This window comes from Seriola lalandi, unplaced genomic scaffold, assembly GCF_002814215.2.
Source record: "Seriola lalandi dorsalis isolate HSWRI2012SDOR001 ecotype SW California unplaced genomic scaffold, Sedor1 jcf7180002054371, whole genome shotgun sequence".
NCBI lineage: Eukaryota > Metazoa > Chordata > Actinopteri > Carangiformes > Carangidae > Seriola > Seriola lalandi.
The window spans coordinates 105,418-126,252 of record NW_019524924.1 but is presented as its reverse complement, the minus strand read 5'-3'; the positions used below and the strand labels follow the sequence as shown (position 1 = coordinate 126,252).

General features: G+C 42.0%; 1 protein-coding gene across 2 annotated transcripts in view; it reads left to right on the top strand.

Moving 5' to 3' along the window:
- The window catches only part of nav3 (neuron navigator 3), a 206,237-nt gene that overhangs the window by 95,501 nt on the left and 89,901 nt on the right, over nt 1-20,835 (top strand). For both annotated transcript variants that reach the window (XM_087174682.1, XM_023408709.1), the window contains exons 6-7: nt 6,740-6,808; nt 14,226-14,368. In XM_087174682.1, the coding sequence (XP_087030808.1) occupies nt 6,740-6,808; nt 14,226-14,368 (212 nt within the window). The remainder of the gene's footprint in view (nt 1-6,739; nt 6,809-14,225; nt 14,369-20,835) is intronic.

Genomic DNA, 20,835 nt, shown 5'->3' with positions numbered 1-20,835 from the left:
AGCGAACAGTCTTAGTAAGATGATATTGTCGAGAGCTTTAGCCTTACTGTGTTTGGACGAGTTAGGAAATGGTGGCGGTGAGGTCAGTGTATCGTGTGTGTGTGTGTGGCAGGGTTATTAGGGGCACAGCTGCCTCCCATTCCCACCCTCCTGTAGCCCCTCCTCACCCTTACCCCACACAACAGGTGGAGAACACTCTCACACACATACACACCAAACAGCGAAGTTCGAAACACACCGCTGCATAAGTCCGGCTACGAAAACATGCCAAACGAATACACACACACACACACACACACTCATGAAGCCATTACAGAAGCTGTTCTTTTCTACTGTCAACAAATACAAGAGTGTGTCCGGGAGATATTTAAGGAGCTGGAACATTTAAATTCATGAAGGAATCTCTCAGTTCATTTCCAGATAGACCCTCTGCCCTCGCTGTCCACAGCCTCAGTAATGCCTCTCTGCCCTGGGCTGATAAGTTCATCACATCTGAATGCTTAAGGCCACAGTGGAGGTCAGAGAATCAGTCCATGTCTGTCAGTGATAAAGTAAGCCATTAATCTGTGAGTGGACCGTTCAGCCTCTCTCTGTAGCACAAGAGAGTCTGGAGAGGTTTAATGAGTCTACAGGAGAGAGAAATCAGGAAAACGTTGCTCTCACGTGATCACACATACTGCGTGAAGTACAATCACAAACTCTGTCCCACAATGTTCGCTAGAGTAGCTGACGATGACAACTCACTGTCAGTTTAAATCTCTTAAAGTGGCTATATGTGAATGAGCATTCACTCATTCATAGCTGGTTTAACAGTCTCTGGAGTGTGTGTGTGCGTGTGCGTGAGCCAGCTGATCATGAGTGTGTGAGTCAAACGTCAGACACAGATGATTTGCGACCATGTGTTGCTCTTGAGTGTTGCGTCCCATGCTCTTTGTTGCTATGGGAAGAGCTCACATTGCAGTGGACTTTTTATATTCGTAAAGGAAAAATCCGCCTAAAATTCTTATTTGGGATTCTGAAATGCTTTTTTTTTTTGTTTGGTGTTACAATTTTCTTTTGCACACAGGAAACATACACAGGAGTTGGTTCCATTATCCAGTTCCATTTTTAGATCCAGTTCCAAATTGGTTAAATGCCTGGAAACATTAATGTACAACTCCCCCATCAGACCACTTTTTCCACCTACGCGTTAGTTATAGTTGAATCCATCAAGTTCAGCGCATCCAAAAGCATTGTGTGCATTGGAGAAGAAGCAGGTTACACTTGCAACCATAGCTTAGATTTCTGAGCTGCAGTGAATCCCACACATTCACACCATCCATGTGAAGGTAGATGTTTTTTGCCTGCTTAGATCTGATGCATTTCAGAACTATATTACATTACATATATGTGTCAAACATGGTTGCTCCTAAACTCTTGCTTGGTGTGTCTTTATGAAACTGAGTAAGTTTGCTTTCTGCGCACTTTTCAGATTGTACATTGTCATCTTAAAACTATATTAAAGATTTTGTAATGGTCTTTTGTTTGAGGCTTCATGCCTGACTCCTGGTGCCACGCTCCTCTCCCTTTTCACCCACTATTCAAAACACTGAGATGTAATTAAATCTATTCATAAAATTTTTTTCTAATTCTAATTTTCCCCAATGATGAATTCCTGTAAGCTCCAGTCGACCCTGAAGATTTAGCATGTCTGAGTAACTTCACAAAATATAAGATAAGCTGGGAGAATGGATGTTTTAAATTAAAAATGTTAAGCTTTTCAAATGATCAAATTATCTGTCTCATAGATTTACACAGAGACACATGCTCCCACACACTCTCACACGCTCACACATTTGGTCTACTGCACATCTACAGTTGTGGTATGGGGAGCTTTCTATAGACAGCACCTGCTGGCCTAACTGGTGTCTCTGGGACAGGGAATGGGATGTGTGCGACTCAGTGTGTGTGAGCGTGTGTGTGCAGGGGGGGAACTCCCCATTGGACAGATCGCGACAGCCCGGAGCCACAGGAGGTTTTCAGAGCTCTAGAAGGCAGGGGGGCCCGGGCCTGGCAGGGCACAGTAATACCCTCCCTCTTTAACTCACCATGTCCCGGGGCGAACAAGTTGACCCCCTGGTCTGGCGCTCCTCACGCCTGCCCACCGCCGTGTCTCGCGACAGGAAGAGCCGCTTGCCTTATGGGAGAGCCAACAGCCTGGCCAAGCCTGACTCGTCTCCTAGGTACAGTCTCAGCCTGAGCAGCGAGTGTGTGTTTTTGTGGCCGAGTCCAGGGGACGGAGTTGGGATCATTTTCACATGGTGATATGAGGAGGATGGAATAATGTTAGTGGCATCATGAACTGGTAAATAGTTTGGTTCAATTTGTCCTGTTTATTGTTTCAGAGTCAGAGTCCGTCATACATCATGGATTAGTGCTTTTATTGTTGTAGCTTTTATTACAAGATGTTAACAGATATGGATATTATTTTTTCTAGCCTTTCTCATAGGCAACATATGCTGACAGATTTTGGTTGCAATCATTTATTAGTCTTGTCATCAGCTTGCTCAAAGAGCGGTAGATAAATCCATCTTTTATGCTGCATGTATTCCTCTTTTTTTGCTCCACTAATAAGAAGAACTGTTTGGATCTGATGCTCTTTCCCTGTTTTGTTTGGTAACTGTCTCCTCCAGACATGTTCATTAAAATTCATTTGACATTGAAGCAACATTTACTTTTCTGCTGGAGACTGAAAACTGACGTCATGGTGATGAGTTCAAACACTGGAAATGGCTTCTGTGATTTTCAGGCCTGAGATTTGTATTCATTCAAATAATAACTGTTATCTACAACAAGCAATGTGGGAAGTAACAGAGCATCATAATAGTATTGCATAGGTTTTTAGGGAAGAAGTTAAGATGACTGTTTAGATGCACAAATTGTCTGCCTTTAACAACAAACACACTACGGTTTGCATCGTGTCTCCTTCTAACCATGACCGGGATCTTTCTCTAACTTTAACCAAGTACAGTACCTCTAGTTTCCTAAACCAACTGCGACCAACTAAAACTATAGAAGGTGGTGACATGAATCATCTTTGTGACAGACATTTGTAACAGTCGCTGACAAGTGTCATCTAGCAGCTCAATGAACACTCATTTGGGTTGTTTTGACTGACAAGCTAGAAGGAGGGTTGAGAAGCGAGCGCCCCCCCCCCCCTCCTGGACATGAAGGTCAAATGGCATCTCATTACCTGCTGTCATCACACTGGCCTGAGCTCCTGAGCGCTGCCATTTTGGATCTAAAACCCATCAGTTTGCGTCTGACCTCAGCTGTGGCCACAGTCAGGCTTAACCTGATATTACTCACATTTAATAGGACAGCGATGGCATCCAATATCACTTGCATGTGTGTAGCACAATGTCCTGGTCGATTAAACGGAGGGGCCTTTGATGTATGTTGTATTCAATCAAAAGTGACAGACTGCACTGCCCGCCCACCCCACCACCACCCTCCCTTTCACCTCCACCAGCACCCCATCTCCTTCCCCTGCTCCTGGATCCCTCTGTGTGTTCTGGTGTCTCTTTTTCCACATTGGAAAGATCATAAATGTAGTGGGTTGGCACTCCAGGCTGGCTGCTCTATACCATTACTTTCTTGTTTCATTGCATTTTATAAAGTTGGAGGTGAGGGGGAGGGGGTCAGGACGGGTCCTGTGGTGGGAAATTGTGCACCGGTATGCCATTACTGTCATATACAACCGTGGGCTTGCTCCTACATGAGCTGCACTTAGACTACTTTTCTTAGACTTCTGTGGCCTTTGCTGACTTTGAAGATAACACTTGTTCCTCCTTGCTAACAACCTTGCACTGCACTCCCTCTCTAACAAAAAGAGAGAGAAGACAGAGAAAGCGAAGCAAAGGATAAAAACTTTACTTAGAGAGGAATGCGATGCATACATTTATGCCCGACCCTTTTTTCTTTTTTCCATCAAAATGCTGAAGAAGCATTTTAGAGTGCGGCTGGCTCCATTAATCTCTGTCTCAGCTTGTCTTTTCTGTGTGCTGAGTGTCATTTAGGGTATTTAACAGAGCACAAAACACACTAACGGGAGCTGAAATGCACTGCAGGTTGTGAGGGGTTTCGGGACGTTAAGGGGAATGTATTTAGTTGTCAGACACCATTAACCAACATGTCATGTATAATATAGTTCATTAATAACATGATACAAAGGTGCTTGCCACTATGATGGGAAACTGCCCTGAACTTGCTCCCCCATGTTTTCTGCTGTCTGCTCTGAAGCTTGTTAGTATGACATGGAAGCATGAAAACCTGCAAGGTCATCATCACAGGTGGTTTCAAACTGAGGCTAATTGTCTAAAGGGAGAGAAATAGATGGTGAGAGGCTTGTGTGAGTGTGTGTATATATATATATATATGCGTTGCTTGTACTTATTACAACTCTGCTCACCTCCTCAAAAGATCCTTGTCGTTTACAGTTTGAATTCTCTGAACAAAGCACTAGCGCACTAGAGAAATTTATTCAGTCAATTAATAGAAATCACCTCAGCAAGGCCTAAAACTTCTGTCCCACTCTTGCCTTTATTATACATCTGCTGAAGAGGAAATGATGCTTGAATAAGAGGTTGCTGTGATATTGATCAGTAATAAATTTTATGAAAGTCATGGTCAGTTTCTTGATGGTATGTCTGAGGTGTGCAATCCCTTTCATAAAGTGACTCATATATTTTCAAATGTTGTACTCGAAGCAGTACTTTTAGTTTTTGAGTTGTTTGCTCTTTTGCTGATGAACTCACATTTTATTCACTCTGCTCAGGGTGTCAGCTAAATGCATGAATCTGTTCAAATGTAAAAGTCTGATTTCGCAGTTGTTGGCATTTGTTTATGCAAAACTGACAAGTGTGCACTAAAAGCAGAAAATGAGATGCGATGATTGCTGTGCGTCATTCAGCTACCCAGTATAGGTAGTTTATTGTCTCTGTCCACTTTCACTCACCAACGCCAAACCAGCAGCCCACAATCACAAAACAGAGAACAAGTTGTTCCCCCGTTGTCAGAAAAGAAGGACGTCTGAACAGACTGCAGTGTATGCTGCTTCCTCTGTGCTCCAGTTGAAGCTCTGGTCAGTCTAGAGGACAGTTGTATGATGGTTTTGCTGCTGAACGTCTTCAACTACTGCGACTCCGTCCTGAAGAGGAACTGAGAGGAAAACTCAGGTTTCTATCTCTGTTCACCCTGTTGAAGGTACGAGTTAAAGTCTACAATTAGCTGGAATTCTTCTTTCCAGAAATGCATTTATTTGTAATGTGTCAGTCAAACAGGGGGACTTTGCGTGTATAAGATATTTAATGCTTTATTAAAATTATTGTGGGACTGAAAAACAGTCAGAATTTGTTGGGAATAGAATTTAGCCAACAACTTACTTTACATTAGTTAAGGCTACTGTGACCAAACTGCTTTTGAAATTCATCCTTCCGGTGAGTTTGTGTATTATGATCATTTAATTATTTATTTATTTAATTTTCTTTAATTACACAGTGAAATACTTATATATTTCTGTAAGTGCCTTCAAAATAGGTTGATCTGTGTTAGTAGCAGCTAAATTTGAAGCTTTAAATCCATTTACATAACTAATAATGTAAGCATAGATTCACTGAGCCTGCCATAGCACTGCCAGCAATATATACAGTAGTTTGATTGAACTTTAACACTTACTCTTTATTTAGCTTCAGTTTGTGAGTTCAAATTTAGTTTTCTTTTTAAACAGAGTGAGAAAGTAGCAACAATAGCCACTTCTGTGATAATGCTAATATTTCACTAGCTAAGGAGCAGTTAGCTTGAATGTCCATCAGGATCCCCTTCCTCTTTACTCATTGGCTGAAATACAAATGATACAGGTACTGGTACTGATACTGGATACTACTGTTTTTAGTGGGTTTTCAGTTGTTACTTAGCAATACATAATAATTATTTCCCAAAGGCATTTAAGGCTAATAGCTGAAAAAAAAAAGAATATACTGTATGTCTAGATGATAGAGAGGCCAACTTTCAATAGAGGGTCTGTTCATTCAGTTTGTGATACTCACATGATTTGCAAGTCATACACTTCACACAGGACATTTACACAGAGGAATAAACAGCCTTGCCACCTGGTCTTTAACTTTTCATTGTTTACAGGGTGTACTATGATGATTAAAGACATCTCTTCATTCATAAAGCACTCTACAAGTAGCTTAACTACTTCCTGTCAAACATGAGTGCAGCAGCCAGCTTTAATTCCCGTCTCTGTGAATGACTAACAGTGAGTGTTTGGTTATAAACTGTGACTGGTGCTGTGGGTATTTCCTTTGCCTCTGCGTATAGTGTGTTTTTTGGGACTTTCTTCAAACGGTGCCTCCACGAAATTGATTGTGAAAGTTTTTTGGGCCATTTCATCTCAGCGGCCCTATGAACGAATGTTACTGGCTTAGTCATACGTGTGTGGTAATAAACATGTGTGAGCCATCATGTGAAAAAATCAAAGAAATGTTTGCTGGCGTGCTCCAGTATGTGCCATGTGGTTCTTCTTTTCTCTCCCTGCTTATCTCTTCGTTTTCCTCTCGCTGTTTCTATCTGAATACCTCCTCTCACTCACATTATTACATTAAGGCATGGATTAAGAAAATTCCAGCAAGACGCTGGTCTCATTCCTCATCTGAGTGTGTTAACAGTCTGTCTGTCATCTCTGCTCTCTCCTCAGTCTCACAGCACGATATGCAAGTCCTCCGAGCCACAGTGGAATAGGGTCACCACAGAAGAAAAACACACGGTAAATATGGGACAAAATTTCATGTAACTTTTATTTTGCATGCCTGCACACGTTTGTCCGTTTTGCGTGATGCTTTCATGTTTTTTTTGACACTCTGTTACCAACCGGGGGGGGGTCACTGGTTAAAGGTCAAGGTCAGCTAGAGAACAGCTGATAGGAATTCAGTGTTCTGCTAAAGGATGCTTCAGCCAAGTGTAGCTGTGTCTCATGACAGCTTAAACCAATGACTCACAGTGACAGAGCAGTCTCTCTCAATGTGCTTAATGTTCATTATTATATTCCCTACTATCTTTTCACAGGTGATTCAGCCTAATTAACCTTTTCAGTTTTGAACACCCGTAGTGTGACAGATCTTTTCTGGGAAATATCCTTGCTTGTGTTGTTTTTGTGTCATGTTGTGGTTCTACTCATTAAAGTCAAGGCTACTGCAGCCAAAATGACACACGTGTAATTGTGAAGGTGATTTCTGAGAATGTTATTTCCATGCCGGTCCATGTGAGTAATGCGCAAGTAAGCAAGTGCTGATAATTACAATAATTACAATGAATTACAGAGTTTTATTTGAAATGAATTGCACCAAAACTAACACAAACTTTAAGTAGCTGTATTCAGGTTGAAAACAGGGCCATCAAAGCAGAATACACAAACAATTAGGAGGGCACTCAGATCAGGTCAGTGTCAAACAACATACAGCAGACTTCATAGGGAAAAAAAGTACTTCAGTACTTTTGGCCTTATTCTGCTGACGGACAAACAAACAAACACATGTGAAAACATAACCTCTCTGATGGAAACTTAAAAGAAAAAAAATGTCAGTCATGATTTGATGACTAGTGAATGCTGTAGTGCATAAGCACAGCAGTGAGTCCTTTGCCACAAAAAGAATTTAAGTTGAGGGTCACCATGCAAGGCTTTCACACAGGTAGTTTACTTGCACTTAAACCCTGTTAATCTCTGTCCTCAGTCCAGAGCTCTTACCACTTGAGCAGTGCTGTTCTGTGTGATGTGTCTTTAGAGAATAACCCTTTTACACGTCTTTGCAAAGAAGGTTTTGCGAGTTAAGCTGCCAGGCATTATAATGACACTCTTTGTGTTTAGTGTCATGTGTGAGATGGCAAACCTATCACACACACAGCTGTAAGTGTTCATGCACAGATTTGGGCATTAGCACAGTACACACACTTACCAAAAGCATACAGATACAAAGACATGCTATACACATATGTTCATATTAGACATGCACCCACAAGCCTGCCCACACATACTGTATGTGCACACCCCAGTGTCCAGTTGTCTGATGCTTGCAGCATTTGTTCCAGGCAGCTCAGAGGCAGTGGGAACCAGCGTGCTGGCAAATAATTCCTCTCCAGCCGCCACTGAGCAATGGCAAAAATGCTGCAGCAAGCAGCTTCAGCCCTATGGGTGGTAATCTGCCCTCTCACAGCACTGACAACAAACCTTGCTGCTGCTGCTGCTGCTGCTGCTGCTGCTGCTGCTGCTGCTGCTCTGCAGAAATAGCTCACTAATTCCTGCACACTGATGAAGATACGCATGCAACACAAATACAAAAACAAAAACTGTGTCAGAGGTCAGAGAGCATTGACAGTGTAACCATCCCTCTGTTGCCATGTGATTATAATGTTTTCTTTCACCATGAACTGCCTTATTGAGTAAGAAACTTTCAGCACTTCTAAATTGGGACAACAGTTGATGTATCTCTGTCCTGAATGTGTTGAAAAATGTTTCCCTCAAGGTGCTAAAGTCTAATGGGATTTCTGTGCTCTTTATTTTAGGCCGAGCTAAAGGAAATAACCTTTTTACAACATCAACTGAACTTTTTACTCCTTTCAGTTTTTTCGTAACAGGTGCAGAAACACACCCACTTAGTGTACCTACCTTCTCAGGGGAAGTGTTCCTATTACCATAGTTGTCCTTCTCTGTCTTTTATGAAAGTGAAGTACACATAATGAAATAGCTAAATAAGCATGTGTCAGAGGCAGCAGGTGTGGTTTCCCTTGGTGGCTTTTGCGATGTTCTGCCTTCTGAGTATGAGACTCTGTGTCAACACAGAGCTTTTCATTTACTTTTGCCACCCTCATAATGGTTTGCTTCATGTCATTGATTCTTATTCTATTTCCCCTGTGATTGAACTGAGCTACAGTTCTCTTTGATGAGGACATGTGACCAAAATTGGGCTGAAAGAGCTTTACAGTATGAATAAAGTGATCCAAATAAACCTATTGTGACTACAAAGCAACATGGGTATGGTTACATGCTGACTCCCCCCCTAGGCTCAGCACTTTCATATGCTCTCCTGACAGCAGCCTTTAAAGGACCATAGCACTGTGATTTCAGGTTTTGTCTCTTTAAAGACCCCCTCCGATGAAAATCAAGTGTTTTAAACTTGTTAACATCCATATGGTGTTTTTTATATAAAACAAGACATATCATGACTGAAACAATCAGTCAACACCATGACATCATTTTTTTATGTGGGAAAACCATGTTTAACTAAATATTAATCATAGCAGAGAACATATCTGGAGAGGAACATTAAGTGCAACTAATTTGTACCTTTTTGTAGATTTTTGCGGCTTTGCAGTTTTTCTTTTTCAGTTATTTTTCCTACAGTTCCATGCAGCCATTGATTTCCATTGATTTTCTTCAAACTCAATTAGTAGTCTCTTGACACTTGTATTGTATCATCCATCACAGTAAACATAAGTCTGCACAATTTTTTGTATTTCAAGAGTCTGTTCATTGATTTTCATGAAATACAGAAATGAATGCAAATCAATGGCAGCCTGGAACGGTCCAAAAATACATTCGAATTTCTGAAGCAGAGCATGGTTTGTGAAATGGATAGCTAGGGTGTAACACACTGGTGTGGCCCTTAAAGTTCATCATCAATGCAGCAGGGGGGGATGTTGGACAGCTTGTTGGCCACCTGCCCACTTGTGCTTTTTCTCCTATTTTATTAAGTCTTCGGTGACCTTACTTTGCCTTGAAGGAGGTGTGAATGGCAGATCAGTTTCCTTGCCCTGTGGTAAATAGAAGATGTTCTTATAAGAATTAGGCATGAGGTTGGTTGAATCTCCAGATTCACTTGCAACACCTTGGCAGGGGAAATGAATAGGAAATGCTCTCTCCTCTGCAAGAACCATTGGTGATATCCGGTGACTGACAGGCTGAATAATGTGATGTCCAGCTCCTCTCTTCTCCTCTTCACCCTTCTCTTCACCCCACTTACAGGATACAGATCCTGCAAGTGAGAAGTCTGTCCTAAAACAAAAGCACTGTCCAGAATTTACATCGTATTTCCCTCTCCACCACCATTTTGCTGATGCATTATCAAACATGTGTTTTGGAAGATGAAAGAATCTGATGATAAAAGGAACTACCTCTGATTTCCATCTGAATTGCCTCAATCTCTCGCTAATTTTCCCTCTGTTTATCTTTCACTTTCTCTTGTCTGGGTTTACAGCTATAGTATCAGCTCTCTGGGTCTCCCCCTCTCTGCATCATGTTCTATTCCGCTTTCTCGCTTCTTTTGTTCTTTTCATTCTCCTTGTTTTTTTAGATTTCATTCCTAGACCTTTTCTGTTCCTCTCCTTGTTGTTGGTACCTTTGAAAGCTCCCAGCACTAAAGCTACTATTATCAGTGCATTTATGTGTGCGTGCATGTTGTTGTGACATATTTCATTTTGGCACCAAAGTTCCATGGCTGTCTTCTTTGCTGTGCTGCTTTCTTTGCCTTCTCTCTCTCCTCCGGCTCTGGATTACAGTATGTGGTTGCTACTGTATCAGTCCGTCTGTGTCAGCCCGGTGAGGCGGCCTCAGCTCTGGGCTGAGGACCACCTCTGGCTGCAGCTCAGTGAGATCAGCCAGGCAGAGCACCAAGTCTGTGCTCTCAGACCTGGATCAGCATCTCTAAACAGTCCGCTGTCTGCAGTCTGTCGTCACCGCTGCCGATGTGCAGTTGGATGTGAAAGCGGGATGTGAAAAATTCAAAGGAACTTAGCGCACAGGACTGGCACATTTGCTGCTTCTCGATGTCAGGTTTTTGCTCTTGAGCACATTTTATTTCTGCACAATTGTCGGCATGAAACAATGTTTGCATTTCTCAGCACATGAACTGACTTATTAAGCAGTTTGGCTCTGGCTTCATGCTGTGCGGGTTACTTAATCGCTGAGCCTTGTTCTATTTTTTGAGCAGTTACCCAAACTAAACTTGATTTTCTTTTTTGCTATTATAAACCATTCAAGTCTCTCCGCTGCAACAGCAGAAGTGCTGACTTTTTATGGTTAAAAGCATCATTTGCTTTACTCATGTACAGTTAATAGTGTTGCCTTCCCCTGTTTCTTACGATTGCTTCCTGTTAAAGGGTTTTCTGGGGAGTTTTTCCTCGTCTTATTCGACGATATAAGGACAGAGGATGTTGTAACGCTGTTGAGGCCCCTTGAGGCAAATTTGTGATTTGTGATATTATTTAACTTGGCTTGACTTGAAAGCAAAAGCTGTCCAGCTGAGGTGACGTTAAAAGATGAACTGGGAGCATTAGTTTTGTCTGGAGCAGAGTTATTTGTGTGATGTATGAAAACCATTAGATCACCAGCTTTTAATTCTGTTGTGTTACTGACCTTCAAGTGTTACAGGGATACACCAGGGAAATAAAAGACCGAGTGTGGCTCCTTTACTAAATAGTTTTAGTGTTGATTTGGGAACTCATTGACTTTTTTTTTTATCTTTAGCTGTTGACTGATTCTCTTGGAATCAGTGTGACGAGTCAAACTAAAGTTGACCTGAACCAAATCTAAAGCAGGAAGTAGTGAATGTGAGAGAAGTGAACTGTCTCGTGTCTCTTCCAGATGAACTTCAAAAGGAAGAAAAGAGCACTGCAGGCAGTGTGGGAAGATATTTCTATATAATCAAAGATGTTTTTTCATTCATGCTACATGTCAGTCTGTTCCTCTATTTGTTTATTTTATTAAGTAAAGGCCTGAGAGACAAAATGGAACATATTAAATAAGTTTTTCTCCGCTGAGAGGTTTTGACCACTTCAGGATTCCATCACTATAAAAAAACGTTCCCCCTCCGACATCTCGGCTCCATCTGCAACACAGACACGAGTGACATATTCGGCGTAGCGAATCGATTATCTTTGTTAAAGGACATCACGACAGCTTTCAGGCAGAGAAGACAGAAAGACAGGAAGTTGTTCGAGTCTATTCAAAGTTTCTTCTTTCCCTCTTTATATTGACCAAGACCAGGCTGTGAATGAAAACAACTCCAGCCCTGTAATCCAAGCAAGGTCCTCACTCAAGGCCCATGTTTTCAGCATTACCTTTCTCTGCTCCCACCTTGCCACTTACTTTTGTGTGTATGTGTGTGTGTGCGTGTGTGTGTGTGTGTGTGTGTGTTAGGTTCCCTGCAGTTTCTCTGCAGTCTTTCTTTTTGTGCATTGCTTCTTTTGTCAAACATGCAATTCAAATGGATTCCACTGTACTGATATATATTTTACACTACCTTATATATTTTGGCGTAAAATGTTGTCTTTGGAATCACATCCAACCATTTACTGTGAAGATTAATAGTAGTAATATATTAAAGTTATCATAAATTTTGTCATGATCCTCAAACCAGCTGCCAGATCTGTTTTTGAAACAACGTACTAACAAACAGATGAGTGAAAACATCTGGCAAAGTGCACAAAAAAATGCAATGTAAAGTTATTGCGCCATAACAACAGGTTTCTGATGGTATAATTACTTTAGCGCTCTCCTGAGAGTCGTGAAAATCCTCCAGCTGCAGCATGGCAAATCAACATTTGACACTGGCAGCTTTCACTCTGATTATGTGAGTGCGCGCGCGCATGTGTGTGTGTGTGTGTGTGTGTGTGTGTGTGTGTGTGTGTGTGTGTGTGTGTGTGTGTGTGTGTGTAAGAGAGCGAGAGAGTGAAAACACAAACCTCCCAGCAGGTGTGTGTGTGTTAGCCTTTGTGTCTCTATACAATGTGAGTAGTTGTAAAAGAAATGAAGAGTTGCAGTATGAAACTATACATGGTAGGAGGATGAAAGAGGGAGGACACAATAAAGGACATAAGAAATGTCTCCAACACCTATTTCCGTCTACTCAAGGTTCTTTTTTCCTCCCGTAACATAACGTGTACTGACAGATCTCACTGAGCCGAACATTTGTATCTGTCTGGATTATCTGTCACTTACAGAGTGTCAGTTTTACCAAGTTCACCTCCTTCTTTCATCCTCCCTTCTCAACCCAGACACACACACACACACACACACACACACACACACACACTCTGTCTGTAAAGTGATTTATCTTCATCTTACACACCGAGCTCAGGGTTAGTATTCATGACACAATGGAAGGACTCTTTCAACTTATACCTCACTGCCTGTTCTGTTTCTTTCACAGCCAGGTCTGACTTGTGCTCGGTATTTTTGTGATACTGTTTTTGACACTTGTTTTGTGGGACCAAATCCACAGTCTTCTTTCCGCGCAGTTCAGCTGAAGCTAATATGAGACTTCAACAGTCTGAATCATACAAATCGACTGGATATCTGTCAGAGTTGCTTTGTTTGGAGTTGCTGCCAAGGAAATACTGGGAAAACACGAAGGGAATTTAGTGTTAAAAAACGATGTAATTTAGGAAAAAACCTAATTGATCTGCAGAAGTCTGACGGCTAACTTAAGCTCAACTTAAGAAGTCGTTTTTCCACTGAATGAGACCTGTGGATTTTGTCCCCCATCGCTTGAGGGGATCACGTAGTGTCATAAACAAATAAAATCAGTTAAAGTACAGCACAGGGATACAGCTGAGTATCCAGTGAAATGTAAACTGATTATTGGAAAGCCTGTTTAAACAGATAAGTCCTTTACTGCTTTTTAAATGACTCCACAGAGTCTGCAGACTTTAGAGGTGCAGGTAGAGCACCCCGCACCTTGGGTGCTGCCCTCAAAAACTCAATCAGCACAAGTTTTTGAGTGGGACTGTGGAACAGACAGTAGCTTTGACTTATTTGATCTGAGAGAGCGAGCTGACAAGTCGGGGTGGAGTAGATCAGTTAAATATGTGAACCGATCCTTTGAAGCGTGAACATTTATCAGCGTCGATTTTTCTGCAACAGAAAAGTATGTTTATTAAAAACCTTGCCTGAAGCGAAACAGCTCTAAAGTAAGAGGTAAGAGGTGGGTGGAGGCAGAGAATTACAACGTTTCTGGCTATAAGTAACAAATGAGAAATAGTTTCATCCACCCACCACTGAGCATCAACATGACTATTAACATATTTGTGACCTGAAAGCAGCTCTGCCTCCGGCCATTTTTATAAAGCTTAAACTCCAGTGTGTCAGTTTCACCTTTTAAACCCTTCCCTTTCTGCCTTGGCCCCCGCAGGTTACCGGGGCCGTCCAGGGTACCTGCTGCAGGCAGCGGGGCCTCCAGGAGCCCAGGCTCATCCAACCTCAACCGTCGCAGCCAGAGCTTCAACAGCATCGACAAGAGCAAGCCTCTTCAATATGCCAGTGGCAACGACAGAGGTAAGGAGGCTGTGTTACTGTATTTCCCACCACAACACACACACACACACACACACACACACACACACACACACACACACACACTTAGAGTGTGATGGTAGATGCTACATTCTCCATCCCAGCCACTTGATGGCACCACTGACTCAGGGAGACGAGCAGAGGAGCCCCACTCTCTCACTTTACCAATCTCTAGCAGTCTGCTGAATCATCCCCAGCTCTTTACTCCAAGTGAGTTATAATGGATGCCGTTAAATGGAGGGAGCCGGCAAATTTTCACAGCGCGGCGAGAGCCATTTGAGAGCTGACCGAAGGGGCAGCTGCTCTGTCAAGCACGATGACGCTAATGAGAGCGATTATGTGGGGTTTTTTTTTTGAGAGAGAGAGAGGGTCTCGCAGTAGCTGAGAGTGAGCGTGCACGGCGTTTTATTGAACACAAAATTGATTATTCAGAAGTAAATAGTTGTTTTTAACGGCCTCATTCTGTTGTGGAGAGTAAATACGTCGACTCACGACGTTTTAATTACTGCAAAGTTCTGCTGTTGGCTCACGCACTGTGTTTGTAATAGCTTTGAGATTTATCATGGTGTACTGGCTCATACAGTGATCATACAGTAATCACAGCGTTTCCCATGCCTCAGAGTCATTTCAATAATTAAAACCAGTCCTGATGAGTTTATGATGACGTTGTAATGGCTTGGCGCGCAGCATATGTAATCATAAAAAATGTTCTCTAACTGAGATCTTGCTTTGAATCTCAAAGCACTGACCAGTCAAACACAACGATTCAGTCTGTGGAGTTGAAAGAGGATCAGTGGGAGGTGATGGAGGAGAGAGGCAGCGACACAGAGAGCAGTAAAAAAGCCTCCAGCAAACTCTCCTTTTGAGTTTCTCTCTCTCTCTCTCTCTCTCTGTCGTTCTCTCATGCTTTCAGTCTTAAAAGTTCACGTGCTCACTCACCCCTTCTGATTTCTGTCTGAAACTTCACTCTTCAGCGGGATGAGGAGGGGATTCATGGTGAGAGATGACAAGTGGATGGAAGCAGGAGGGTGGGCAGGAAACATGTGACCGAGTGCAGTTTGTGTCTGAGGAGAGGAAATTATTGAGAAACTGATATATCCTATTAGTCTCGTGCTTTAGCTTAAGTATTCAGTCGATCGGTTTCATCTCATTCTCTGTGAAAACAGTTGGTGATCTTTTTGTCTTTTCCAAACAGTGCGGTTGAGCAGTGCTCAGGAGAAAAAAAATGTCAGTTTGCAGAGATAAGACACCAGGTGTTGGAGCTTCACTGCAGGGGAGATGAAACAGAGTTGTGGCCTAAAAGAAAAGGGAAAAAAAAGAAAAAGAAAGAAAAATCAATTGTGGGGAAATGTCAGCGATGCAGCCAGAAGCTTCTGGGCGAAAGCAGTGAGCAGACGGATACAGGAAGTATCTGCCACAAGCCATTTTATTAATCTTCTCCAGTTTATTTTCTCTCTTACAGGTAGTTTCATTTGCTCCCGTCATGTCACACTCCCTCTATTTGATCTTACATCCTTTTAACATTTTTACTTGTGGCTTTACAAGCTTTTATTTTCTTTATATTGCTCGTGTAGTTTTTATGCTCTGCTTTCATCACATAATATTGTGCCATTGTGTAAACACTCAGCACACGGTGACGAGACGGGGATGTAAATTCACTGTTAATGACATCTGAACAGAAACAAACCACATCGCTGTTTCGTTACTTATTACTGTATTTGTCTGATGATTCAGTTGGAATTTAAAAGGCCATGGACTAAGTTTTAATTTCAAGTTCATCCTCAATAAATTTTCATAAGTGTTCAGCACATTTGTTGTGCAGCGCAGGACAATGTTTTTTTTTTTTTTTTACCTCATTAACCAATGAAGAATGTTGTGTCTGGCTGATGGAGAGTTTCAGATTTTTATCAAAGACCCTCTAAGTTCATCTGAACGTTCTCCCACCGCACACACAAACTTTTATTTCTACTATTCAACATGGCTCAAGCATTTTTGGTCAATAGCCTTCTTAATTTTTTATCATAAACACTTCACACCAACTTCAAACATATTTCTCCACTGTTCCCGAGTCCAAATCATGTTTTATCACTTGATTAATTACAGTACGTGGTTAAAATATTTTACAGCTTCGGCTGGTTTGTTTGAAGGCCCCGCCCACTGCTGGTATAAAATCAAATACATACAAATGCAGATTTTTTTTTTTTTGACATAAACAGATACAGATACATATCGTAACTCTGTGTTTCACCTCTAATGGTGACTGATGCCGACTGGTCTGACCTGTACTGGGGGGCAGCCTGTATATGAAAGTTTTGAGGGTTTTTCATATATATGTAGGAATGTGTGTCTCCACAAGGATGAAGTAAAACTACGGTGTTGCTTTGTTTCTCTGCTCTCACACAGTGAAGCTCTGACCAGAGAGAACAGGAACTCAAAGGGCACGAGGAGCATTGCATCACTCCTGTTGCCATGCAACTATCTAATTGGCCGCAGCCAACTAGACTGAAGCCTCAAAGGGCATTGTTTTTTGTTGTTAAGTGGAGCTGGACTGAAGAAAGTTGGTGATTGCGCTGCTTGTTGTTAAAGATGAGGATGAGTTGTGAGACTGTGATGTGATGTGGGGAGCGGCTAAAGAGCGGGAAAGGGTTCAACTAAGAGTCTGACAGAATGCATCCGAAACAAGGTCAATACTGCACAACCGGCTGCAGGTTTGTGTGTGTCTGCGTATGTGTTACTTCACTCTAAAATCCTGGCGTCATGCTTCTGACTTCCTGCGTAGAATCTGGCATTTAGTTGTCAACAGCATGTTGTGTTTGTGTTTGTGTTTGTGTGTGTGTGTGTGTGTGTGTGTGTGTGTGTGTGTCTGTGTGTGTGTGTGTGTGTGTGTGTGTATTTGTTAGCAGAGGGTCGAGAAGAAGTGACATTTCATTCCTCGGCCGCAGAGGAAAAGAAAAAAAAAGAGAGAGAGAAGAAGAGGAGTCTGTTGCCATGGCAACGGCAAGTCACTACACAGTGAAAAAATGTGATGGCGCACTGAAACAGCCTCAGGGGTGGGGAAAGGGGAGCTGGTAAGAGGGAGGGAGTGGAGGGAGGGGGGGTCTCTAAAGACGGGGTTAATTGACTGGACACACAAACAGAGACATACTGTACATACACAGACACACACAGGATCACACAAATGCTTGTAGCCTCTTTCATTCACATTCATAAACTGCCTTGAGGGCCACTGCATTTTCTCTAAAGATGAGGGGTAATACAGAGGACACACACACACACACACTTTGAAACACAAGAAGGGATGCTCTTTCATCCATGTTTACATCGGTATCAGATGGCAGCCCAGACACACACACACACATAGAAATACAAAAGAAAGCTGCCTTTTCCCTTCACCAGGTGATTTGTAAGTTTACCTGATGGGACTCTATTGGTTAAGATTAAATCATAGTACCTCAGCTGGTCTGAGATCAGACCCCCACTGTGTTCTGACTTATCTCACCTTTTTAACTGATAACAGGAAAACATGAGGTGGCTGCCAGTTCACTGTCCTTTTAAATATGCAGAAACATTGTTTGGGCTGGGGGGGGGGGCTGCTGTTGTACAAATACACTGTCACACATTCAGAGCTGGAACATGCACACTCTTCTGCATGCTTGATTATTAGATGCATAGCTGTAATCATGTACAATTTGAAGCACATACGCACACTTTTCAACACACACACATATGGAGCTCACTCCTACTATGTAGAATCAGTCTTCAGAATTAGACCATCATACCAGCCAAACTTCTGTTTTTGAGATGGTGGGTTGTCAAGTAAGACCGTAATAAACACACCATTTGATGGGATATTCAATAATTGAATACAGTACAGTTTTAAATAAAGATCAGGTCTCAGGAGGAAGAGCAGGTCATCCACTAATCAGAAGGTCGGTGGTTCGATCCAGGCCACGTTTCGAAGCGTCCTTTGGCAAGATACTGAACCACGTGTTCCCCCTCACGGCTGTTTCCTCAGTGTATGGGTGTGATGTATGAATATGTGTGTGAATGGGGGGAATGTGGCAAATTTTGAGTGGTCAGTAAGACTAGAAAAACGCTATAGAAGAGCAGTCCATTCCTCTGAAAGAGTGTCAGATCACAGACAACACAATAGCTGAGGCGTGGTATGTAAATGTTGGATGCACAACTCTTTGACCTTTACCAAGAATTTTGTTTAAATTCATATCATATTTTATCTTTTTTCACTAAACTGATGGCCAGTATGTTTCAGCAGCCGCCTGATTTTGTTGAACTCTTTTCTGAAATGATCTCAACAAGATGTTCATGATTGCCATCAGCGTGTGAGCAGCTGCAGTAATTTTACACCTGCTGACTGGCTACAGACATGAATTGCTGTCATAAATAGAATAGATTCACAGAAATAGCGAGTTTTCTTTCTTGTAATCCTAATGAGTCCTCGGTGTATGGTAAAAAAAAAATTAAAAAAAATAATTGCATGTCTTCTTTATGATTAAACCTCTTTATTTTCAGTATTAAAACATATAGAAGATTCACATGCATTAAATATAAGGTAGAGAGGTGAAGGGAAAAAATAATTCAGGAAACACAAAAAACTCAACAAAAGAGTCACACTTTTGACATAGGCCATTATACAACCGGGGGTAGAATTGCATGTTCCCCTCAACTGAGGATTCAGGTGATTTTACCAGAGGTGGCCAGCATCATGAGGGGGTGATTTAGGCAAAAAAAACATTTTTGTCAAAACATGACTTAGGCCATTATTTTAGGAAGGTGACGATATAGAAGATTCACATGCATTAAATATAAGGTAGAGAGGTGAAGGGAAAAAATAATAATAAATAAACAAAAACACAACATGCACATTCCTCAGTGTGTGACACAGGCTATTAGACACCAACATTACACTTACAGTCATATGATGCATAGAGAATATGGATGGGATACGTGATTATCAGTTGTCTTGGTGATCTTCTCTACCTTTTGTACTCAGGCGTGGGCCCGATAATTGCATGTCTGAAATGAAGACGTGGTGATGGATAAATCCTCTTGCCATTACTGGACATTTATAGTCTGGTAAAGACATGGTATTGTTAGCGCCTGACAGATTGCACTTTTCACTCCAGAGCTGACACACAGTGCACTGAGGCGTTTCCAGGCATGTTTTAAGGGTTTAGAAAATGTTGTCAGAAGTGTAAGCCGGTTAAAGTGTCTCGGCCCAGACACAGCTGAAGCTGAACACCCCAAGCCACCCCCCCACCCCACCCCCCTTCTTCGTCTGCCTGAAGATGCTTTACACTGCAGACTGGAGGTGACTCACAGCCAGCTGAACCCGGTTCGCTGTGCTGACTGACAGCCAGACAGGCACTCAGTCTAATGGTGTATAACTTCATGCTTTCACTGGATCTCCTTCCCCTCTATTCCCGCTCCATCTCTAATTCTGCCTTTTCCTTATTGCCTCTATTTCACAAAAAAGGCTTTAAACTCACATACGTAAGGAGATGCCAGCCTTCTGCTTGTCTGTGTGTATGTGTGTGTGTGTGTGTGTGTGTGTGTGTGTGTGTGTGTGTGTAAGATAAAGAGAGAGGGAGGGAAAGAGTAGAGCTGATGAACTGAGTATCATCCCGCCAGGAAAAGTGGGGTGTGTGTAAAGGTCAGCGCTCAGCGGCCAACGCTAAAACATTTATTTTACACGCATGACGGATGTTTATGTGCTCTCGGTGTTTGTGTGTGTTGCTTGGCTCGCCATGTTACATTCGCCAAGCACCATTTTACTGAAAATGCGGCAAACAACTTTGTAACGCACCATAGCCCAGCATTCAGGCCTGTAATGGCGTAAATGCCAGCAAATGTAATAAGTGGTTAGACTCTGAAACGATTTCTTGAAAGGTTTGAAAAAACCCGATAAAAGCCCAACTTCTACAGGTATATAGACACAGATCTGTTTGAGGAAATTATTACAGTATACTTGAATAGCTCTTGACTTACCATTAGATAATGCAGCATTGATAACTCGATCATCGTTATAAAGGGTTTGAAATCTTCACATATAATACAAACTGTAGCTTTCACATTAGTTGTCAGTGAGTTTACCTGCTGCTGACGTATTTTCATTCATATATTTCTACTGAATATGGATGAATGTCTCTTGTGGTTTTGAAAAAGTTACACATTCTGCACACAATCAGGATGTTTTAGTGAAAAGTACGGTGGCCCTGAGAGCTCAACGCACTGTGGCTTAAGAGAACACGTGCAAATACACACAGCACAGGCAAATATAGAAACGCGCCGCAAGAAGCACGCACGACAATATAAGTGTTTCCAGGGGACACAAAGAAAGTGATGAATGCTTTGTGACTTTTGAAGTTAAAAGCATTGAGCAACAAGTGCATCCCAGCTGGGTTCATTGCTTTTTTTTTTTTTTTTTTTTT